General features: G+C 45.6%; 1 protein-coding gene across 2 annotated transcripts in view; it reads right to left on the reverse strand.

The window, feature by feature from the left end:
- RAB3GAP2 (RAB3 GTPase activating non-catalytic protein subunit 2) overlaps positions 1 to 25,383 on the reverse strand; it is a 687,447-nt gene that overhangs the window by 211,138 nt on the left and 450,926 nt on the right. For both annotated transcript variants that reach the window (XM_085612952.1, XM_085612951.1), the window contains exons 24-25: positions 2,376 to 2,604; positions 1,231 to 1,395 (exon numbers count right to left, since the gene is read on the reverse strand). In XM_085612952.1, coding sequence (XP_085469078.1) covers positions 1,231 to 1,395; positions 2,376 to 2,604 — 394 coding nt within the window. The remainder of the gene's footprint in view (positions 1 to 1,230; positions 1,396 to 2,375; positions 2,605 to 25,383) is intronic.

A 25,383-nucleotide genomic window follows, 5' to 3' on the forward strand; every position in this document is an offset into this window, starting at 1 on the left:
CCAGGGGACGGGGAGCAGGTGGGGGGGAGGGGGGCAAGTCGGGGGAGGGACCATGGGGATTTTATGGTAAAGACCGAACCTGCTGCTGCTGTTATGCTGGGGCATTTGTTGTTTTGCCTCTTTCTTCTTATTGTTTAACGGAACTGTTTAGAGGACTGCACTAGGGGACAATGGGTGTATTATGAGTGGCTCCCCTGGGAACACCCCCCGGTGACGTGAAAGCTAAGTGGGATGTTGAGATAACGGTGCTGGTTAAGAGACCCATAAGGTTCATCTTTCATAGCAAACGGGTGCAGCACTTGATCCTGTTGTTTACCATGCTCATGATTTCGGATGTATCATTAGACTTGCTGACTCATTGCCCGTCAGGTAATTCAAATGCACTGTGTGCTATGTCTATATTAACAAAATGCCAATAAACAGATTTCATAATAAAACCTATAAAGGTCTGTACACATAAGGCCTGCCGGATTGAGCAAAATGGTATGTTTAATAAAATTCTACTGTTTGGTATTTTGAATATTTTCCAGAAGTTGTAATCAAAATTTGGAGTTTCATAACGGTTCAAAATAGTATAGCAATTGTTTAACACTTACATTTTTGTACCACCATGAATGAAACTAATGAAGTGAATTGTTTTGATTGGATTTTAAGCCAAACCTTTATGAAAGAGGGTAACGTACTGACCTACTTTGTCAGTACAATGGCACTCTCTTTAATTTGGTGAAAATAATGGTATACCATAACAGGTTCTATGGCGTATTTATATATGTTTGTAAATGTACTTAAATACAGCCAGCTGCAGTGGAACACTGTACAAAGAGTGAGCACCATCTGGAGGTGCTGAAAAACAACTGCTGTGGAAAAGTTATCCAGACAAGTCTGATGCCTGGAGGGATGTTCATAAGCTCAGGTCTACGGAAAGGTGTATCCATCAGAAGCTGGTATCACTAGCAGCGGCCAGTTTCTGTCTCCAGCTTGGAGTGGCCACAGCAACTTCATTAGCATTAGTAGATAGCCCAACCCACTATTTTACCCACTCCTCCCGATTCTCAGTGTGGATTTTACTTCCACTAACAATCAATGAGAAGCAGCTAATTCTTGGCGCTATGTAATTAATACTCAATAATGGTATTGTATTAGCATGAACATTTTAATTTATTCACTTTCCAACCCAAGCAAATTTCTTTCTGAACAGGATAGAAGAAATCAAATCAAATGTTTTGTTACCCATAATTCCACTTGTATTTTCAGTTTCCTGTTGTGTGAGGGTATTGCTGGTATCCATATCACCATCTGAATTTCCTAGATCCTTTTTCAGTTGATCCAGCTTTAGGAGCTCAGGGTTTAAGTCTTGCTTGAACACCCATTTGGCAACACTGTCGGCGACACCTCCTGTAAATGTCAACACAAAGCAAGAGACAAACAAGAGACAAAATGGACCATTTACCTATAACACCAATTTGCCTCATAGTATGTGCTTATTCCAGGCAGCTAGAGAGATTACAGATCGGTGTAACCTTATAAATTATAAATCAGAAATACCACAAACAGGTTACAGTGATCCAATCCTACTGAACATCAATCTCTCATTTTCACGAAAAGAGGGAAAGGAAAGATCCAATCTTACCAAGTATCTCAAAAGATGATAACTGACTGGTAGGTAAGTAGACAGACAGACAGACAGATTGACAGATAGATAGTGGAGTGGAAAGTAACTCATGAAGTTGGCGAGTAGAGGGTAATACCAGAAGGTGGGCACTGAAAAAAATTGACTAAGAAATAGAATAAAGCTTCACAGGCAGCTTGGAATGGTATTGCACCATATTCACTTCATATTTATTAAGCTCAGAGTTTGCATTCATCGATAGTTAGGTAATAAAGTAACTTTGTGCAATGCCCCAAAAGGTCTGAAATCTCTGTTTACTAACCATGCTGATATGGATCCTATAATCTGTTTTCAAGATAACCTACAAAACATTCTTTCATAAGGCTTATAAGATTTTCTATTTACTTCACCACCAGTGACCTAACGCATTTAGGCACCACCCTTTTTCCGCTTTTGAAAAGCGGGATTACTCCTGCTGTTCTCTAGTTCTCCGGTCTAACACCTGTCTCCAACAAAACGTGTATCACTGCAATGCAAATGAACGTTGGGCCTAGTTTAGGTGGACGAATCGTTTTTTGAAGAAAAACATAATTGACGGGTACATAACACACCAAACACATTGGGCTATATCAGGTTTGCAGCAACACATTTTAAACTACTACCTTCGAGGCCCACACAGAGCTACAAAGAACATTTCAGTCTGGATAAAACATAGCCATACTTTAGTGAGCATACCTAATAGCAGCAGAGCATGACAGTAAAATACCTTTGCCTGCTTCCAGAAGTTTCTTGACAGAAAGCTTACTAAGTGCATCCACTTTCTCATATGACAAAACTGCTGTCCTCGTGCTCAGCTTGCTGTTGAGCAGTGCCTGGAGTATTAAGCAGTCTTCAAGTTGTCTCAGCAGAAGCTTCCAATGCTCTGTGTCGAGAGAGAGAGCTTCCCAGGAGTCTGTTAGCTCTCTTATGTCACCCGCTGACCCTGTGTGAGGAAACTAATAGAACAATATACAAGTTAAATTGTTAATAGATTCATGGCTGGTATTACTAGATATACTCATGACAATGTTAAATAGTGAACTGAGGCTTAGTGTGTGCACCCAGCAGACATACACACTCATAGATGTAAGGGCAGGAAGAAGTAAGGTTAAAATGAAACTCTTAAAGGTTCATGATTTAATAGACTCAAAGAAAAACTATGCTTATATTTTTTGAATATTCAAAATAAATGTTCTATTTAAATCAACTGTACGTTGTGCTCTGAAAAAAGGTAAGCCAGCTCTTGGAAACCTTGCAATCCTAGGATTCAAAAGTGTCATCAGCTAGATCTGCCAAGCTGAAGCTCAGGATGATCACTGTTTCATTATGCTAGTCTCATTGTTTGTGCAACAGCCAAAAAATATGCACAAGTAATAAACCAAATTTAGAAAGTTGTATCCTTTCTCATTTTTGGAAACTGCTAAGCAAGCAGAGGTGCGCAGACGTGTACACACGTACACACACACCTCCCCTTCCCACCCCTTCCCACTCTCACCCCAACCACGTGTCTATCTTGTGAACTAGCTCTGATTTACTCAGTGAAGAGCACATGTGGCAGAGATGAGTAGGATTTACAATGATAGAAGAAAGGAAATCTAGAAAGCCAGAAAACACATAAGAGAAGAACATCAATACGTGACTCATAATCTTGCCATTTCAGTGAAGAGATAAAAAGATGCTGCGTTCTTGAAAGGGTGGTCCTCTCCTACTCAAAACTGCAATTGTGGGCATTGTAGGTAACACATTAAGGAGCCAGTAGAAAGCAGAGTCCTGCCACTCATCAAAGTAAGTTCCTAGTCTCGCCAATAGGCAGTGTATCCCCATATCTCCTCTTGCCTCATTGCTGGCATGAGACATATTGAGGATATTTGCTTCACAGTCATGGAGACGTACCTCAAAGTTGTCACCAGGTGATAAAGTAGAATGCAACAATAAACAGACATGGTCTGAGAAAGCAGCTGGAGGCTAACCAAGGATACTAATAGAGAAAGTGGTGTTCCTCTTCAGCAAACTGAAGGAAACAATGACTAGGAACAGATATAAGGAATGGGAAGGTATCCAGATTAAGAACCCCCAGGCCTGCACAGTCGAATAAAAATCCACAGGCTCACGGGATAAAAGTGAAAGTGTTGTGTCCCCTGGCATCCCTGTAAGACTGGGAAATGGAAAGGATGACAAATGTGGAATGTTCAGTCACCTTAACAAGGTGCATTAAGTAGGAAGCAATTGTAAAGACTGTATCTAAACAGGGCTGCCCTAGTAATTGTGTGGGAAAACTTAGTCTTTTAGAGGGACAGAATCAAGATGTATAAACCTAAGAAGTCTTTTTAACAGTACTCGCTCTCTCTATAACCACTCCAACCTAAATTCACATTAACCAATGGGTGAGGGAGTCCTGAGAGGTTAAATAGTACAACATCAAACAAGATGAGTGATATGGGCTTAAAAACTGGAACGCAGCAGGAAGTGAGGGAGTAACAACTACTGAAGATTATGTGTGTCAATGAGAAAGTTGTTTACATTATTTTAACTGTACCTCTTTCATGTATATTTTAATTTAAAAAATGAAGGTACCCGTGGCTCTTCAAATAACACAAAAATAAAACAAATATGACTAAAAAGATGCAACAGCATGACAATATAGAACAACAATGATTTTTGACTTTCAAACTTTATTTGGTGTAACTTCTGAGTCTGGAAACTAGAGGAATGGTGTCCCAGCACGAAATATTTGGTGGAATACTGTTTAGTTCAAATGTCCTGTGGAATTACCCTTTACAAGTCACTCTAAGCCTTACATTCACCAGGTACTTCTTTCCTCCAATCTTGCTTGCTTATTGTTTGTTCGATACAGAGCAAAGCTAAAAACAGCGCTGTGGTGCTGAGCAAACAGACAACGTTTATTAATATCAATACAATACTACAAAACTTTCAAGATCAATATCATTTCTCCTACCCAGGCATGGGCATCTTGGGGCTTTACTCTTACTTTGTCTTGTGAGTTAGAATTTCTGGTGTGCCAGGTGGGATGTGAGCGCAAGTTAGCAGAGATCATGCTGAGCAATAGCACAAATCTTTGTAGCTTCCTGGCTACAGTCCCACCTTCCCCGCAGGTAGCACATCAGTGTCAGGCTTGATCAGATGCACTGGCTCCTAAGCGTCTCTGTAGTCTGGATTTAGCGGTGGCACTCATGTCCTTTCAATTGCTGTGTCCTTGATACCTACCCCATCCCTCTATCTCTTTTCAGCTTCTATTTCACACTGACAGGCTAAGATGCAGACCAACTTCTGTAACAAGTCACACGCATCTCGGAGAAAGAAAAATAATTTTGCTGAAAACACATTTTATGTGTGTTTCACAGCAAGACAAATGCAAGTATGAAGACATAATGTATGCAACCACCTACAGCAGTGCCCAAAAGCATATAACAATTTGTCTTTTACAACTGCGAATTTCCAATTTAGCATGTTTATTTTTTGGGAGTTTAGAGATTTATATAGCTATAAACAAGTCTCCTCTCAGTCAGCAAGACATAGATTTAAAAAATTAGGTGCCTTTCCAACTTTCTTGAAGTAACACCTTTTTTAACTGCATCTCAATAGGGGAAGCCAAAATCTCGATATGCTTGTAACCAATTGTATTATTGTTGCCCTAACTTTGTGACTTTTCTGCTTCATAAACTATAATTCCACTTTTACACCACAAGAGGGCATTAGAAAATATGGCAGAAGTTCTGTCAAGTCACATACCCCTCTTACGCTATAAATTAGGAAAGACAGGCATCTGGGACAGAAAGAGTGAGGTCATTGTACACCTTTCAACAAACTAGACCTCAAAGGCAAAAAAGTCAAATAAAAGGGGTAATGATTGCATCTAAATTCAACTACCCTTTTTCTTTAAAAAAAACTTGGCAGGTTCAAATTCTTTAAAAACAAGGAGAGAGGCTCCCCTACTTAAAAGGGACAGAGCACCAACAGACTCAAAAGTCAAATACCAATTTTCCCTTTTAAGATACTTCCAATTAGAAGTCTACAAAAAGATACCCACACCAATCTTGTACAATCATCAGCTGCTCAACCAGGTAACACACCAACTCAGGATGTCAAGGCACTTATGAAAATATTTAATAAAAATTCTCAGAGTATTAAAAACATAGACTTAAAAAAAAAGTACATTCAATATACCTAAAGAACAAAATATAATATACTTTTACACATTTTTAATAATCCCCTGGAAAGGAATATCATAAGACATTCAAATTTGTCATTTGGATGTTAATTTGCCCTCATATACAGCACAACATAGAAGAATCGATTTTCCGTCTTTGAGTCTTTATTGTTTTTGACAAATTTAACAGAGTTTCCAACGTCGATGCGTTTCGGAGGATAAAATCAATCTGACCACCTTTATCAGGACAAACATGGAATTCACTTTTCTCCTTTCCGTTTTTGTGAAAAAACACAAATCTTTCTTTAAAACCGGTGCTGATGCACTCGGTAGCCAGCCGTATTCTTTTTCATTTGTTCATGGATAATTTTCCATATCTATTTGACATCACTGTATATTTGGGGTGTTCAATTAAGATAAAAGATGCTCCAGTCCAGGGTCAGCAATCCATCACTCACTGCCCACTGTTTTCTGACTTCCTATATTGGGTCACTCGATCTGGTTACACCCTCGGACCGGAATTTATTCCCGTAGCTCTTAGTTCTGCACAGCCGGGTCCTTCCTCCACTTTACGTCCCCGGAGTTATGTAAAAGCATAACATGTGGGTGTAACCAGATTGAGTTTTGTATCCAGGTGATACGAATCATCTTGTAAAACCATCAGTTGTTGTTTTCTAACCTCTCACTATTTTAATTGTTCCACTATTCAGTAGACAGATGTCCATGATCTTCGACAGCAATGACGTGAGAAGTGAGAAAACACTGAACAGTAATGACTTTCGGTTCGCCCTCCAGCTTTGCTTCTGGTTAAGAGTATAAGGGTCCTTCTTGGGTGTGTTTTGATGTTGCATCTCTGGCTTCTGTACATGTTGCACTAGGTTTTAATGGTGGGTCAGTCCTAGCTGTCCTTTTTTTTTTTTTTTTTTTTTTTAAGTCTGGCATGGCTTTCTAGACTCATTTACTATCAGTCCTGACAGTGAATTAGCAGGCAGGGCATTAGTAGCTCCACCCAGTACCATGCTGTGTCCAGGCTTCTCTCAATACAGCATCTTGATCTGGGCCCATACAGGTTAATTTGGGAAGCAATAGTAGGAAAATGAGGAGGGAGTAAAAACAAGAGCTGCCGACATGAGCTTGGCTGCACGTACAAGGCAACAGTAAGTGGGGCACAATTGACCTTGTGAACGCGCTAGAGAATTTCTATAATCCAAACTCAACAACGCCAAGGCTTGTATTGTTGTCATGAATTCTTGCTTTGGAATGCAGTTTTCTATACCTCTACTGAAATCAATGATGACAGCGTGGATTTGAGAATGTTGAGACAAATTCGCCAAAACTGGGCAAGGAAAAGGAGAAGAAACTGAGGGGTGCATTTTAATTAAATAAAAGGCACATGCTAGACCTTATTTTCGGAGCCCGGAACATATATCCTGTAAGGAGGTGATTCCATTGGTATGGTCTGATTATTTATTGCTTCTTTTTGTTCTTAAGGCCCCATTTGGTCCCATGAATAAAATGAGACTGGCTGGCAAGTTTTAGCTGAAATGACCAGGGACTATACTTTCGGTCCCTAACATGGTTCAGCAATTGAAAGAATCAGGGACAACGGAGAGATCAGACTCAACAATCAACGACCATGGGGGAGATATAGCGTGGGTACAATCTGCCTTGGATGTCATAGTACTTGTACATCCCTAAAAAAGTTTACAGCCGCTCCTAACACACCATGGTATCTTCCTCTGTAAGAGAGGCAAAACTGGTATGCAAAAAACTGGAACAGATTTGGCATACTGATTACTCCTGTCTTGTGAAGGAAAAATGGAAACTGGTATTGAAAGAGTATTTGGTGCTAAATCGGCTTTTCATTCTGATAAAATGATGAAAGCAGAGAACTCATCGAAGTAGATGTTCAACATTGTCCGCAACCTCTCCACCCCAGAAAGTACAGCACATACAATTGTTCTCGCCTAGTCCTAGGAGAATAGCCTCTCCGACATTTGAAGAAAATATATTGGTGATTCTGAATTCACTGCCCACAGATGAAGCAATGAAAGTCAAGAGGGCGGTCTGCCATATCTAATCAACAAGTCAGAGAATGGGAGTGTAAGGCTGGAGAGTGGGAACCTATATCTTCAGCTATCTTTACATTAGCTCTTAAATCAGAACCGCCTCTTGCTCCCCTACCACCAATCCAGTGAAAGCAGCTGCAGAAGTACTGGTTCCTTCACTGCTTGAGATTGGCAGCAAATCACTGAAACTTGGGCTTCTACTTTATCAGTGGAAAAAAGCTTTGGTTGTGACCATTTTGAGAAAGCAAATGCGGACCCAACAATACTAGCAACAATTAAGCCTATTTCGCTGCTACCGGTTCCCAGCGAGATAGTTAAGAAACATGTCAATTACCTTCTCTTTGATTGGCTAGTTCAAGGACAGATTATGACCCCGATTAATTCAGCTTTCGTTTACAACATAGCCCTGAGACTGCCCTGCTAGCCATGGTGGATGATCTTCGAATGCAAGCGAACAAGGCAGAAGGTGCTGCCTTGGTGTCATTAGACCTATCTGGTGCATTCGACACAGTATCACACAATATGCTCCTCATGTGACTGCAGGATATTGCCATTGCTGGTAAAACCTTGAATTGGTGCAGTTCCTATCTAAAGGGCAGAGCCCAGCCAATATACATACCTCTTTATACATCCGAATATAAGGTAGTGAACCAAGGTGGTCCTCAGGGGTCGACACTTAGACACACCTTCTTAGTTCGAGCCTGGGCAGCCCATGCGCTGCTGCGAGGCATGCAGTAGTGAAGTATGGCTTTGAAGCCCTGCCCATTCTCCGCCCCTATTTTTAATTGGCTTGTGTCATTGTCGTTCGTAAACGCAGGCTTCTGAGTGGTTATTAGGCTTGTTAGTCCCTCCTTGGGGACAGTGAGTGGATTGTTCCCACCCCACCTCACCTGTGCTGTGTTGGGTGTGTGGAGTTTGATTAAAATATCTAGAAGATTCTGTGGCATACCTTCCTTCTTAAGAACCCTCAACAATTTTGCTCTGGGGACTAAGTCAAAAGTAGCCCGTAAGTCTACAAAAGCCACATAGCGTTCCCCTCCTTTGATATATACTTCCTTTCAATATAGACATAACAAACGAAAAGTTTGGTCTAAGGTGCTAGTTTTGTCTCGGAAGGCTGCCTGGAGGATACTCAAAACTTCAGACTCTATGATCCATTCCTGCAGCCGAGCTAAGATCTGCTTGCAGAAGATCTTTTGTAGGGAATCAATAAGCCTTATTGGCCTGTAGCTAGATGGTTTCGCTCTGTCCCCTTTTTTGTAGATCGAAACAATCTCAGCATTTTTTCACGATGGAGGAATGGGGCTACCTCTGAGGATTGAATTAGATAATACATTCATGTATGGACCCCAGAGAGCCACATCCTCTTTGTAGAGGTCATTGGGAATTTGGTCAGGGCCAGGCGCACGTGCCAAGGTGTAGGAGGCAATTGCTGCTTTGGTCTCTTCTAGCGTAATATAGAGGTCGATTGCCCCCACAGCATCGCTGATCAGGCCTTCGTCTTGTCCCACAGGTACCACATCCCTGGGTTCGTATAAGGTACCAAAATGGGTTTCCTAGGCCTCAGGGTGTACTGTAAATTCCAATTGTCGCTTGTTACCCTTTAACCAATATGCTGCTAGACTCCAGAAGTTTTTCGAATCTCTGTCTAGCAATGCTCTCCTCAGAGATGACCATAGGGAACCCTCCCACTCCCTTTTGGCAGATTCGACTACTTGTTTATACTTGGCTCTGCAAGCCACTTTTTCAGGGCGAGATTTTTGTTTTACTGCCTTAAGTAGTTCCTGCTTGGAGAGCCTACAGGCCTTGGTATACCATGTAACCAGTTGATTTTGTGTCTGTTGTAGGCTGGGTTTTGCAGCCTTAAGCCGGTTTCCATGGCGGCCCAGTAGGTTCCTAATTTCTTTGTATAGCAGTTCATGACTAAAGCCTATCACCTCATCAACCTGCTCCACAGTTGAGCTTGCAGCTTTCTCAAGAAATGTGGAAACCTTCCTCTTTACTGCGCCTACGGCCTCTGGGTGAGCCTCAACACAATTCCACTTAATTCTCCTCTCATTGTTTGCTGCTAATAGTATACCAATATCTGGCGAATCCAGATGATTGGTTTGTAAGGGTGAGAGCAAGAGCGCTGTCAACCCTTTTGACCACTGACATATCCATGACAAGGTGCCAGTAGTTTAAGGATACTAGGCAATAGTCAATTCTGCTTTCCTGAGCTGATTCTGCTTTCCTGAGCTGATTGCCCCTGTTGCTGCGACAGAAGATCCTCCCGAAGAGGCAGTCGGACCGGGGGATTGATAGTCATGCTGAGTAGCTCGGGATACCATACTCTTCGAGCCCAGTCCTGAGCCACAAGAATGACTTGGGCCCGGTCACGCTTGATCTTCTTCAGCACTCCGGGTAGAAGTGGTATAGGCGGAAAGGTGTATAGAAGACCCTAACTCCACTCGCGACGAAAAGCATCGCCTAGAGAGTGCCGCCTTGGAAATTTGAACGCGCAGAACTAATGACATTGCCCGTTCTCTTCGGTGGCGAATAGATCTAACCAAGGGTCTCACCACTGCTGAAAGAGACCTTGCGCCACGTCGGAGTGCAGACGGCATTCGTGATCCATCATGCACCGGCAGCTTAGTTAGTCCGCCCTGGCGTTCAGAGGACCTGCCAGGTGTTGAACCATCAGGAAAATGCCCTGATGTTCCAGCCATGTCCAGAGACGCAGAGCCTTCTGACATAGGGTCCATGATCCTACCCCGCACTGTTTGTTGCAGTACCACATGGCGGTGGCGTTGTCCGTGAACACCTTCACTACACTCCCCTTGACAGAGTGAAGGAATGCTTTTGGTGCAAGTCGAATCGCCCGAAGCTCCAGAAGCTTGATATGGAGCCAGGACTCCGCCGGAGACCAGTGTCCTCTGATCTCCGCCTCTCCCATGTGGCCGCCCCATCCCAGAAGGGACGCGTCCGTCACCACTGTGTGTTCAGGTTGGGGAAGGGAGAGGGATCTGCCATTGACCCAATCGCGATTCGTGAGCCACCACTGCAATTGATGTGCAGTGCCCTCCGAGATCTGGACGTGATCTGACAGGTTGCCCTGATGCTGTGCCCACTGGAACTTCAGGTCCCACTGCAAAGCCCGCATATGCCATCTGGCATGATCCACCAACAGGAGGCCATCAAGCCCAGTAGCCGGAGGGTCATCCTGACCGAAACCTGGGATAAAGGCTGAAAGATCGTAATCATAGCCTGAATATCCCGGACTCGCTGCTCGGGAGGATAAACCCGAAACTGTGCCGAATCCAGAACCGCTCCGATGAAGAAGAGCTTCTGAGAGGGAATCAGGTGCGACTTCGGCACGTGGATGGAGACCCCCAGCAAATGCAGGAGTTCGGCCGTAGTCTGGAGGTGGGAGACGACTGCCTGGGGCGAGCCCGCCTTCAACAACCAGTCATCGAGACAGGGGAAGACTGGGACCCCTGATCTGGGCAGATGAGCTGCGACCACAGCCATCACTTTCTTGAACACATGAGGGGCGCAGGTAAGGCCAAAAGGGAGCACGGTTAACTGAAAGTGCTCGTGGCCTACCGTGAACCGCAGGTAATGCCGGTGGGCCGGCATGACGGGAATATGAAAGTAAGCGTCCTGCAAGTCCATCTCTACCATCCAATCTTGCAGGTCTAGGGCAGACAAGACCTGAGCAAGTGTGAGCATCTTGAGCTTCTCATTCTGGAGGAAGCGATTGACGTTCTGAAGGTCTAAGATAGGACGCAGATCCTCGTCCTTCTTGGGGACCAGAAAGTAGTGGGAATAACAACCACGACCTACTTCTGGCCCAGGAACGCGCTCGATGGCCCCCTTGACCAAGAGGGCCGTGACTTCCTGCTGAAGAAGCCCAAGATGGTCCCTCGACATGCAGTGGCATTGAGGTGGCATGGCTGGAGGGGGGAGTCTCGAAGGGGAGGGTGTAGGCCCTTCGGACAATTTGCAGCACCTACTTGTCCGGTGTGATGTTGCGCTGTGGGGGAGATGATGGCGAATTCTGCCGCCCACTGGCGTTTGATGGTCCTGAAAGGTCGGACTAGGAAGGCTTTGCAGTGGATGCTGCGGGGGTGGAGGTGGACTGACCCGCCCGCTGGCCCCCAGAACCGACTAGACGGTTCCCACGTCTGCGCTGAGAATGTTGCTGCGCAGCCCTGTGGCTCTGGAACGGACGTGTTGGGACACCCCTCCCGTGGCCACGAAAGGAGCGAAAATTGAAAGGCGGAGGACCGCAAGTGGCCGACAGGCCCAAGGACTTGGCCGTAGCCCGTGAGTCCTTAAACCGCTCCAACGCACTATCCGCCTTATTGCCAAAAAGGCGAATGCCATCAAAGGGCATGTCCATGAAGGTGTTTTGGACATCCCCTGAGAAGCCAGTTGTTCTCAGCCAGGCGTGGCGCCGAAGCGCCACCGTCGTGGAAATAGCCCTGCCCAGCGAGTCGGTGGTATCAAGCCCAAAACGAATGGTGAACTTTGCTGCATCTCTGCCAGCTGCTATAGCTTGGGAGAGTACTGTCCGGGCCTCCTTCGGACAGTTGGGCAGCACCTGTGCAACCGTATCCCACAGAGAGTGGGAATAACTGCCCAAGAGGCATGCGGTGTTCACCGACCGCAGCCCTAAGCTGGCAGATGAAAACAGCTTCTTGCCAAGCTGTTCCAGCTTCTTGGATTCCCTATCCGGAGGTGTGGAAGGGAACGCGCTCTGGGAAGCAGAGGTCTGGACAACCAAGCAATCGGGAGTGGGGTGTTGGGAGAGAAAGAGGGGGTTGCCAGGAGTCGGGCGATGGCGGCCGGACACATTCCTGTCCACAGGAGCCCCTGTGTGGGGCCTGGACCAAGTGCCCAAAAGGACGTCAGAAAGTGAGTCATTAAAAGGCAGCAAGGGCTCCGAAGAGGTTGTCGCCGGATGAAGCACTTCTGTCAGGAGTTTAGTCCTGACGGCCACCGTAGGGAGTTCGAGGTGGAGGGCCTCCGCTGCCCTACGTACTACCACTGCGTAACTGGCTCCCGCCTCCATAGCCACGGTAGGAGGAGACAGCATGCCAAGGTCAGGTGAGGTGTCAAGACCACTGGCATTCCCCAAATCCTCTGCCCAGTCCGGATCATAATCACACTGCTGTGTGAGAGGGTCCTCAGACCCCTCCCAGTCCTCCTCCTTCAAAGTCTGCGAAACAGGCTGAAAATAAGGAGGACGAGCATAGGGGAAAAATGGCCCCATTGGCGTCGGGATCGGCACCGATCCGGCACCGTGTCCGCTTCAGGGCTGAAACTGGGGACGATGATGTCCCGAGGAACGGGCAACGTCGGAGGTGGTGCCGGTGGGGTCGACGTCGGTGGAGGTCTTACAAGGTCGACGGCGATGGAAGGACACGACCCCCAGTCGGGCCCGGAGGCGCACCGGTGGGGCCAGACGGCCCAAAGAGTCGGGCCATGGCAACAAGAAACTCTTGCACCTGAGCAGGCATGGCCGACGGACCCAGAAAAGGTGGGTAGGCCGGCGGCGATGTTGCAGGCTCCGCCCGAGCCGCAGGGGTGGCACAACCCACACCCCCAGCTGCGTCGCGCGAGGTAAAGTCGAGGAGCGACGACGCTTCTTTGATTTTTTTTAGGATGCTTCGACTTACCTGACCCCAAGTGCAAAGACTTAGATCCAGAGGAACAATGGTAATGGCTGCGCGACCGGTCCCTCGACCTCCCACGGGACCGGGACCTTGAGTGGGTCAGAGCCGACTGCTGGACTTCCAGCAACTTTCGGGACCACTCCCGCAAAGTCTTCGGTGCCATCGCCCGGCAGTCGGGGCACGACTTGGGAGTCATGCTCGCGCCCCAGGCAGTAGAGACACACACGGTGCGGGTCTGTCACCAACATCATGCAGTGACAGTCCCCACAGTTCTTAAAGCCGGGCATCCCTACGACACCAGGAGTCGATCGACTTGAAGAAATTGAGACAAAAGGCCTCGAAAAAATTCAGTCAAAAAGTGACTGGGGGTACTTGCTCTTCCCGGATCTGCGCTTGCTGGCGCGGAAAAAAAAGAACGGACGTCAGCGTGCGTGGGCACGTCTAAGTAGCTCCGGCGACGTCATATTGGCGCCAACGACGCAGGCGGAGCCGCACGACGATGCCTACCGACGCGCAGGGGTACTGCCGACGAAAACTTTCCGGATCCAGTCTGACGCCTGGGGGTAATTCTAAGGTAAGGAATCTATCACTCCGTGTTTCTTTCAGATTTTATTATCCAAACTCTGTGACTTCAGGAGCCAAATCGCTAGGTTGAGCTCTTTGAGGTTTGGGTGTCTGATTTCTCCATGGTTCTGAGTGAGACAGCTGGAATTCAGGTCCAGCGTTTGATGTTGAACCACTGATAGTTCTAACAGTGTGGTGAACCATGGTAGACAAGCCCATGTAGGAGCCACTAAAAATAGCGTGAGTGATGTTTGCAAGAGTTTCCGAACTAGAAACGGAAGAAGAGGGAGAGGCGCAAAAGCATAAGCAAATATCACTGACAAGTTCATCCATAGGGCATTGCCTTTGTATAGAGGGTGTGGGAACCTGGTGGCAAAGTTTGGGCATTTTGAGTTGTCTGCTGTGTCAAACAGATCTCTTTGTGCGAATCCCATTTTTGGAAGTATGGAAGGAGAACCTGAGGATGAAGTTCCCATTTGTGTATTTGTTGCCGCACCCTGCTGAGGAGGTCGTAATTTGATTGTTCATGCCTGGGAGGTGCTCTGCCAGAAGATTAATTTTGTGATGAATTGCCCCAAACAGAGTGGTCTGAGAGAAGCGTGATAGTTGTAGAGAATGTGTGTCCCCCCCCCCCCAGTTTTTGTACATAGTACATGGCTGTTATATTGTACGTGCGAACTTGGACAACTTTTCCTATGAGGATGAAAAACCTTAAGAGCTAGATATACAGCTAGAAGCTCTAGATAGTTGATGTGGAGACGTTTGTGCTTGTTGTCCCTTAGACCCTGAATTGTTAGATTCTGTAGATGGGCACTCCAACCTGTGAGAGATGCATCTGCAGTTAGTACGATCTGTGGAACAGGGTCGAAGAAGGGTTGCCCTTTTGATCAATTGAGAGAGAGATAGGTGCGGCTGCCTACCAACACTAGATCTGTTAATTGACCCTGTGATTGTTTCCACTGACGTGCTAAGCATTCCTGTAGGGGACGCATGTGTGATCTTGAATGAGGCACTATTGCGATGCATGATGCCATCATTCCTAGTAGCTGCATTAAAGTCATGACTGTTAAGTATTGGTTGGTTCAAAATTGTAGTAATAGTGTTTGAAGATTTGGGAGAGGCTAGAGCTGTGTAAGAGAGTCGCTCCCAGATAGGATTGCATTTGTAAGGGTTGAAAATGGGACTTTTGCGTATTGACTGTAAATCCCAATTGATGGAGAAGGTGTAATGTAGTCTGAGTGTGTTGGCAAGCACTTTTGCTGTGTGCTGGGTTTGATAAGCCAATTGTCTAGATATGGGAAGACATTCATTTGTTGTCTTCGGCGATGAGCTGCTACTACTGGTAGACATTTTGTGAACACACTGGGTGCAGTAGTAACTCCGAAAGGGAATACTTTGAACTGATAGTGACTTCCTGCTATCACAAATCTGAGATATTTGCTATGTGCTGGGTGAACAGAAATATGGAAGTATGTGTCCTTTAAGTCTAGTATGGACATAAGTTCGCCTTGCTGTAGAAGTGGAAGCACTTGCTGAAGCGTAACCATATGGAAATGTTCTGACAATATGTACAGGTTTAACATCCTTAGGTCCAATATTGGTCTTAGGGACCCGTCCTTTTTGGGGATTAGGAAGTACAGTGAGTAAACACCTGACCCTTGGTGCTGTAATGGAATTGGTTCTATAGCTCCTTGTTAAAAGCGCTTGTACTTTTTGTTTGAGGAGCTGTAGGTGCTGTAACGAAAGTTTGTGAATGCGAGGTGGAAAATTGGGATGATTGCTGGTAAGCTCAAGGCAATAACCATGTTGGATAATGTCTAACCCCGTAATTTGAAAACACTGCATCCTCGATGCTGTACCTGCTGCTAAACTTTCGCGTACTTTGCCAGAACGCTTTTAAGCTTTTTAAGTATCTTTAATTCATTTGTGTAACAAGATTGTTGTGGGGGAATTAAAAATTGGATTTTTTAGTTTGGTTGAGGGAGAGGGAATCAAACCCTGGTCTAGTTGTTTGACGCTGGCCACTACTAAACGGGACGCTGCGCGAGTGCGCCAGACCCCATAATTTGAAAACACTGCATTCTCGATGCTGTACCTGCTGCTAAACGTTCGCACACTTTGCCAGAAAGCTTTTAAACTTTTTAAGAATCTTTATTTCATTTGTGTAACTGACTATTGTTGTGGGGGAATTTAAAATTGGATTTTTTAGTTTGGTTGAGGGAGGGGGAATCGAACCCTGATTTTCTGTGGCATTTCCGACCGACACCACCATCTTTCCTCAGGACAGTGCGGTCTAGTTGTTTGACGCTGGCCACTACTAAACGGGACGCTGCACGAGCACGCAGCGGACGCGCCCAAGACAAGCCCGCCTGCGCCCGTCAGCGTCCCGGAGGGGGCGGGAGCCGGTGATGTTGCCGGTTTTCCTCCTGAGCTGCTTAAAGCTATCAAATATGGCAGAGATAGCCTTTTGGACATCGGTATGAGCTTGGTATGTAGACCTCACCTTGATATGCAGGGGAGTAATGTCATCCTGGGGTGTAAAGATTGTGATTGGGTAGCTTGCCCCCTCCTCGGGGATTGCACTGCAAATTCTGATTCGAGTTTACTTAATATTCTACCGGATAATACAGATAACTTCTTGAGGGCTTTCTTACTGAATGCTTGCGCTATAAAAAAACATGAACTCGAAATCTATGATCTTTTAGCTGACTCCTCACCTGATTTGCTGTTCCTTACAGAGACATGGCTAACTGATGCCTCTAACCCCACTTTCACGAACGCGATACCCCAGGGTTACCAGATTATGAGGAAAGATCGTCCTACGGGGAGAGGCGGAAGTTTGGCCTTAATATTTAGGAGTTACCTTTGCTGTGTGCCTTTAGCAATTATGGAGATAGAGGGGGCCGAGAGTTTGGGTTTTCTCTTGACTATCTCGGCTCATCAATCTATTGCGGGAGTAGTAATCTACCGCCCTCTGGGACCGGCAGGGAATTGTTTGGAGTACATTAGCCACGTTATATCCCTATACCGGCTAAATACTGTCACGTTCTGGTCCTAGGTGATTTCAATATCCACATGGATAAGCAATCGGATCCTGATTCCATGAGGCTACCTGAATCCCTTGATATTTTCAACCTGATTCCGTACGTCTGTGTTCCCACCCATGATAAAGGGCACACATTGGATCAGGTCTTTTCATCTAACCAGATTCAAATTGACGCCCCTCTTGCTCTAACCTGGTCTGACCATTACTTGGTCGGTTTTAAAATCCGTAGAGAGCTCGTAAGGTCCCAATCTCTGGGCAACTCCAGTGTCAGCTATAATTTCAGGCCCTTTCATTTGATCACGCCCGAGGCAATACAGTGCGCCATGAGTTGCCTCCCGATCCCCTTAAGTGGTAACCTAGAACAGGATGTGCAGTCCCAGAAAGCTGGCTACAACTCCAGGCTTTGGAACTTGCCTCCTCTTCTTTGAAGGTGATTCACCCGTGCCTCTGCCCCTTGGTTCACTGAAGCCCTAAGGGATGGTAAAAGGGCGTAGAAAGAGAGTGGCGTAGAAATTATAAACCCACTGATAACTTTATTTACAAATTAGCGCTGAAAGATAATTATAGGAAAGTACGCGAGGGAAAGAAACCTTTTTCTCGCAACAAAAATTGGTCTGGCGGGCAACAAAAGTAAAGCACTTTTTAACATTGTAAAAAGCTTCTCTTCCCCTACGTCAATTAGTACTCCATTCGCTCCTAACGCGACTGGACCAGCCGCATGGCTTGCTTTTTCCACGAAAAAAATTAAACACATTCAGGACTCCTTTGTAGCTTAGTGGATAGAACCCGGAGGCGGCCGGTGGACCCCCTGTTGATGTCTGTCCCCGCACTGATGCCTCCTTTTCGGCGTTTCCCTGTGATCACTTTGGAGCGTTCTCTAGCACTTATGAAAGCTCTGAAATCTGGCTCGCCATCTGACCCATGTCCAGCTAAAGTGCTGTCCTCAATAGCAGAAGTAATTAACCCTGTAGTGAACCCGATCTTGAACACCGCCTAGCAGGATGAGCTTATGTCACTAACATGGAAACATGCCATGATTCTCCCGCTGCTTAAAAAACCTACAGCAGACCCTGAGGCCGCCAGTAACTATAGGCCCATATCACTTCTGCCTTTTTTCTCCAAGGTTTTGGAGAAGTATATCAATGAAGTTACAACGGACTATGTGGAGACTAAACATTTGTTGCACTCTAGTCAGTCGGGTTTCAGAGCTAATTATAGCACCGAAACAGCCCTGCTAGAAGTTGCAGAGACAATCAAAGCTACGCTGGATAGAAGAGGTAATGCAGTCTTGGTATTACTGGACCTCTCCGCGGCTTTCGATACCGTGCCCCACAATAGACTACTGCAAAGACTTAGGGAGAGCGGTGGCACGGTGCTGCGATGGTTCACGTCTTTCCTTGCTAACCGCTCACAAACGATTTGGTCTCCTCCGTTTGCCGCTGTGATTCCACCCATGAATGTTGGGGTCCCACAGGGCACAATATTGAGCCCAACTTTATTTAATTTGTATATGGCCCCCCTCGCCCTTCTTGCTGAGAAATATGGAGCTAAAATAGTGTCATATGCTGATGACACTCAGCTGTTGTTTACGTGCGAGAAGGGTGTTGAATTCATCGGCAACTTAATCAATACTTGCCTCTCTGAAGTCTTCTCTTGGTTGAGACACAACCAACTAAAGTGTAACTCTGAGAAGTCAGAGATCATTTTCTTTGGTCCACGTCAGTCTGAAGCTTGGCATTCTTGGTGGCCTCAGGACATGTCCCCCTCCTCGTCTTCTATCACCATTGTGAAAACTTTAGGGGTCAAATTGGAAGGCCCAAGTCCAAGCGGTGGTTGGGGTTTGTTTGCTGCGGAACTTTCTCCCCCTGCTCTCAGTCCCCTACAGGAAAACAGTGGTCAAGGCCCTGGTGGTGTCCAGACTTGACTATGTTAATTCCCTGTATCTGGGCCTTCCTGAGTATCTTTTGGGCCGATTACAGGTGATTCAGAATATGGCAGCGAGGGCCATTTTTCTGTCAGGGCCTAGGACTCATACTACCCAGCTTCTGTCCTCGCTCCACTGGCTTCCGGTGCGGAAAAGAATACGTTTTAAAGCCTTGGTCCTGATATTTAAAGCATTTCACAAGATTGGAGCTCCCTACCTTAGGGAAAGATTTCAACCTTATACCCCGCAGCGAACCCCGAGATCTTCCTCTCAGCTTCTGATATCAGCCCCGAAGGTCTTACTCTCCCGGGCAGGGGGTAGATCTTTCCAGGCAGTGGCTTCCCGGCTATGGAACAGTCTGCCCTTCTTTCTTAGACAGATTCCGGATATACTTACCTTTAGGAAGAGTGTAAAAACATGGCTCTTCCAGCAGTGAGTTTCGGTGTAGTGGAATGCTTCGTCTGATGTTATGGGATCTCTGTTTTCTCAGCGCCGGGACACTCTGGGGAGTAGCCGTGTGCTCTATGAATATTAGATAACATAACATAATACCCATTTGTCTGATGTTATTAATTGCCAAATGGGGAAAAAGTGTTTAAGTCTTCCCCCGACAGGTGTAAAAGGTCGTGGGAATTGTAGGCAAGTCACTGTTTATTGGAAGATGGGGAGGTACACGTATGGTGTGCCTTTACCTCTACCCTTAAAATTGTTTCCTGTGTACCCACCTCTATAGAAACCTCTAGATGGGGAGGGTTGCATGTTGGATTTATATGAGGAGGCATTAGGGTATGAGGAATCACCTTTTGATCCTCCTCTATAAAATGAACGACGAAAATATCCTTTTTTAGATGGGGACTGATGTGCTCCCATAGATTTTGCTACCTGTGTCTTTTTTATTTGCCACATTTACTTGAGGTCCAAAACGGTGTTCTTTGTCAAAAGGAGTATTGAGAACAGATTGCTGAACCTCCGGTTTAAACCCCGAAATCCTAAGCCATGCGGGTCATCCAAGGAGAATGCTGGCGTTAATGCCCCTTGCTGCAGTGTCAGCAGCATGTAGAGCACCTCTAATGGAGGAATTAAATATTAGCTTGCCTTCTAGCACTAATTGCTGTGCTCTTTTTTCATGTTCATCTGGGAGGTGTTGGAGCAGGTCTTCCATTTCGTCCCAGTAGGCCCATTCATATCTGGCTAATAAGTCTTGTGTATTGGTAATGCGCCATTGGTTAGCTGATTGAGCAACTACTCTTTTACCTGATGGATCTATTAATTTAGACTCCTTGTCTGGAGGAGGTGCATCTGCTGAAGTCTGTGAATTTGCTCTTTTGCGAGCATTAAATACTACTAAAGAATCTAAAGGTAATTGCCCCTTAATAAACATGGGGTCAGACAGTGGAGGTTTGTATTTTTTGCAAACCCTAGGTGTTAATATATGGGCATGTACAGGTCTTTAAAAATGTCATTGGCATGCCGTATCATGCATTTTAACATAGGCAAACTTTGACTTTTTCTATGTGTAGAACCTAGTGCCTCGAACTAAAAGTCCATGGTAAGATGCTGCCCTGGAAATCAACTCCTGATATGCTACGTTGTCATCGGGAGGTGATGGTTTTGCAGGATATAAATCAGGGTCATTATGCATTGGTGAATCGATATTATAAACATCCCATGGGTCTGTTGGTAGTGGAGAACCCTGAGGTGTTGTGTAAAGGGTCTGAGCCTGGCAATGGTAGTAGTGGTGAAGATGGTCGAGGGGATTGAGGATTAGGGTAGATAGGACTTGTAGCCATGTCCTTCTTTTTTACAGGGATTTTGTAGCTAGCGTCCTCTGATATAATCTTACTTTTGGAAGGTGTCACAGCTTTGGCCAATATATGTCCAGTGCCTGGATTAATGTGAACTTTCTTTTGCTTAGGGCCCAGTTTCTCCTTCATAAGGTCCAGGATAGGTTCTGGAGGCTTTTGAAGGGTATCTTTTAATTTTGGTGCCGAAGGTTTTGGTGCCGAACCAGACTTGTCCTTTTTGTCTTTTGTAGCCGAAAGTTTCGGTTTGAAGATGTCTTTTCGCTACATTGTCCTGAGCCGTAAAGGCTTGACTGACTGTTTCGGTGCCGAGCCCATGGGCGGGGCGTTGGAAGCAGCATCTCGGTGTCGACCATGCCCAGAAGACAGTGGTGGTGCCGAAGCCTTTTGTTTAATCGAAGAGAGTTTGAGGCGCTTTGGTACTCACGGCACCCTGTCTCGCTGGAATGTCTTTGAACTCGAGCTTGATTTCCAGTTCTGAATCTGATTCTTGGATAGAGAAGGCCTCCTCCTCTTCCACTGCCGACGCCTCGATCTCTTCGTGTTCGGTGTCTTTCCCGAAGATATCCGGAGTGTGTTCAATGTTTTGTTGCTGCATGTCCCCGAAGGATGGTTTAGAACCCGAGCAACGCAAGCCACGTCCGTACCCAATTGCTGATTGAAAAAAATCTAACAATGGAGTCTATGCCCACGCCCAATACCACCGAATGGAGAAATCACCTTAGCTCGTGACTGGAAAAGACTTTGTCGAAGAAAAACAACTTGCAAACATCAGGACCCAACACTAGATGGCAGGAGTATGAAAAGCATGTGTATCACACATGCCTCAAACACAACTTTATCAGGTCGCTTTTAAACCTCGGCTGCTGCACTCCTCTTCTGCCCATGAGACTAGACTTTGCTTTAAAACCAATATCGGAACAAGCCTAGCTTTGCCCTATCCTATTTTGGTTTCGAATGGAGCACAACAAAGCTGACACCTTACAGAAAGGGTACTTAAACAAAGGGATCCACCCGCATGTATAACATATCAAGAGATTCCCATTCATACCATGTGTGTCCCACGGTCGTGGAGAATACACATCTGTTGTTAAAATACCCCTCACACACCAAAAGGGCCCTTGGTGTCATGCTTCATCATAGGGGTCTTCCCGCCCCTCTACGGGACGGGGCGTGCTACGACCAGCGTGTACGTGGGAGCACTGTTCTTGGTAGGACTACTATGTGTAGTGCAGGGGTGTGCAAGGAAGGGTCAGGAGTGAGTGGAGAGTGATGTTAAAAAATCGATGAGAGACCGATATGTGTAACAACTTACAATACACATTCTAACCAGATCACTAAGATAGTGAATAAACACTGGCGTCTACTCAATTCCTGCGGATTAAACATAACGAAACCTATGTTTGCCCACAAGCGGGGACGCAACTTAAGAGACATGCTTGTTCATACAAGACCTAAGAACATATCTCGACCAAGACCTGTTGGTCTACTACCCCCAGTACAGGGGCATCATCCCTGTGGGAACTGCAGCACTTGTCATCTGACGAGAAAAAGCACACACATTACATTCCGGAATGGCGATAAGTGGGATCAGAGGAGCTTCACGAATTGCAACAGCAAAAATGTTGTGTATCTAATTACTTGTCCGTGTGGCCTTGAGTATGTGGGTATGACATCCAGACCAATCAAGGTACGTATTGGCGAACATCGCAGCAATGTCAGATGTGGTAGGAGCACTACCAAGATGTCCAATCACTATATTTCCAAAAGCCACTGTATAGATGATTTACAGTGGACAGTGATAGAACAATTGAGTAACGAACACAGCCTCCTAGAGAAGGAACAACGTTGGGTGTTCCGTCTCAAAACACACATCCATGGATTAAATGAGGATATACCATGGAATCAGTTCCGAGTATAACCACCGTCATCATACTTAACTAAGCACTGTTCAACTACCGGTTATCTACCTGACTAGAGATACCCCTTCAAGTCTGCCTTCTTTCCTTCTCTTTTGCCCCTCGTATCTGCCTAGAACCAGCATGGTACCACTCCAGGACCACTGGGTTATCTCTTTTCGTTTTTACATGTACTTGTCATTTGCCCCCTGACCACAGCCGAAGCCCCCCTGTAGTAGCTATCCGATACATACACATACCTCTTGATGCAGCCATACACCAGCTGTGTGTCTTCACTAGGCATGGTTGGGGCATTTTTCCTACCTGTTACATATGTTTAGATTTAATTTTATATCAACCTTCCAGATCAATATCTGTTAATCCGTATGTTACAGGCAAAGTATTTGGACACCTAATTATTTTCTTAATAATGATATCTTCCATAGTTCATTTATTTTGCGAGGTTTCATTACACTCGATTTTGTGTTATGTAGATTATCCTTTACACACACCCCAAAGCCTCTTTTACTCTTTTAATTATGAGTTTATGTAAGGCGCTCCATCAGGCACCTACTTAGACACCTCCCTGGGGGTCCTTACAGTCTCATTGCAATGACCCGTCTGCCTCTACCTTCCGGCTCCGGGTCTCGTGCAGCAGCGCCTGCGCGCTTTAGGTTACTCTACTAGCAGGGACCGTCTATTGGTCCGCCATACGGGGCGTTTTTTGACACTCATTCCCTGATTGGAGGGGGTATTTAAAGTACATTTACTCCGATCTTAATTTATCGACGGAGCCGACCGGGGTGGTTTTTCCAGCAGGACATTGATCCTAGGAGGCGTAAGTACGGCACAGCCGGCAGGTGGAAGGTCAACCTTCTAAAAATGACAATGGGAGTACATTTTCCTCTCTCTCGCTATTTAGGTAGCCTATTTTGGCACTTCAACCACCCGGTAAATGAGCTCATGAGGAAATTATCCTTTTTGCAGCAAGTATGTGTTCATTTCTCTGCTTTGTTGGGCATGCAAACAACCACAAATGACATTTTCGCCCTACAGGAACTTCGTTTCCTTTATGAGTAGAGTGTGTGTTTTCTGTTGTTTTGTTATTGTGTATTTTAAATGTAGTATGTCACACTATGTTTTTTATCACAGATCACGTGATAAGGCTAGAAGACGATCATTGCTCACTTCCTTTTCAGATCACTGTTTTAAACACCACGGAATGAGCGTCTGTCCTTATAACAGTAATGTCCTGTATATCTCTCATATCATACCATTTTCTCCATTTAGGTTACAAGGAGCACGTAAGACCCAGTGGGGCGGTACCAACTTTTGGAGGCTATTTACCTCCTATGTTTATTTATTTATTTTTTCACCCACTATTTCTCACCACATCACAGTGCATTGTTGGAAGGGATCTTCTTAGGTCCTGACGAAGAAGCTTGGGGTAAGCTTCGAAACATGTCGACACCAGGAGGTCAAGCTCATTGAGGCATACACCCTCCATCCCCACATTTTTATTAATACCAGCTTAGATGGCAGAATAAAAATTTTTTCCTAGTCCAGTAAGCCAGGTATTTTTTAACATCACTCTCCACTCACTCCTGACCCTTCCTTGCACACCCCTGCACTACACATAGTAGTCCTACCAAGAACAGTGCTCCCACGTACACGCTGGTCGTAGCACGCCCCGTCCCGTAGAGGGGCGGGAAGACCCCTATGATGAAGCATGACACCAAGGGCCCTTTTGGTGTGTGAGGGGTATTTTAACAACAGATGTGTATTCTCCACGACCGTGGGACACACATGGTATGAATGGGAATCTCTTGATATGTTATACATGCGGGTGGATCCCTTTGTTTAAGTACGCTTTGTTGGGAGGAAGTATCCACCTCCACCACTCGTTGAGTGGAACCTCTCTACTCCCCCCCCTTGTTTCTCTTTCTACCTTACAGAAAGGCACTTGCAGATGTTGTGAGCCACCATAATAGCAATAGGATCTCTTGGTTGGCTTATGTCAAACATGCTCTGATGGAACTAGGACTCATTAAGAGCTGGCACAATCTTACTTCGATTTATGCGTCTTTGAGGGTTGTTGTAAAGAATAGATTTTAGGTCAAGTACATCGAGGAAAGCGAATCAGTCTCTTTAGGCAGTTGGTCCAACCATATTCATGGCAGAAGAATTCCTGGACTTCATCAATCCCACGCTTACGACGTTGTACTTCTTAAAGCTCAGACATGGCATCTTGCCCATGGCTGCCGTTACTTCATTTTGCCTATCATCTTCGTACCCGCTGTGTAGTTACTCTGTGGTGGAGACCGAGGAACATCTGTTGTTTTTCTGCCTAGCATACACTAACCCCATATCTCATTGAATTAAACCTATGTGCCGATTATTGAGGTTAACAAACTGGGTACATGCACTATGCATCTGTAAAAGCGACACTAGCTTGCTTGTGGTAAATGCACAATCTAAATTCTTGTATTCGGCATGGCTCATTCAATTACGCATATTGGCCTCCCCTCCTAGTTAGTGTCCTTCTTAGAGCTCTAGGATTGACAAATTGGTGCTGACAAGTTTTAAAACTGATCTTAAACTGTG

This window comes from Triturus cristatus, chromosome 6, assembly GCF_964204655.1.
Source record: "Triturus cristatus chromosome 6, aTriCri1.1, whole genome shotgun sequence".
Classification (NCBI taxonomy): domain Eukaryota; kingdom Metazoa; phylum Chordata; class Amphibia; order Caudata; family Salamandridae; genus Triturus; species Triturus cristatus.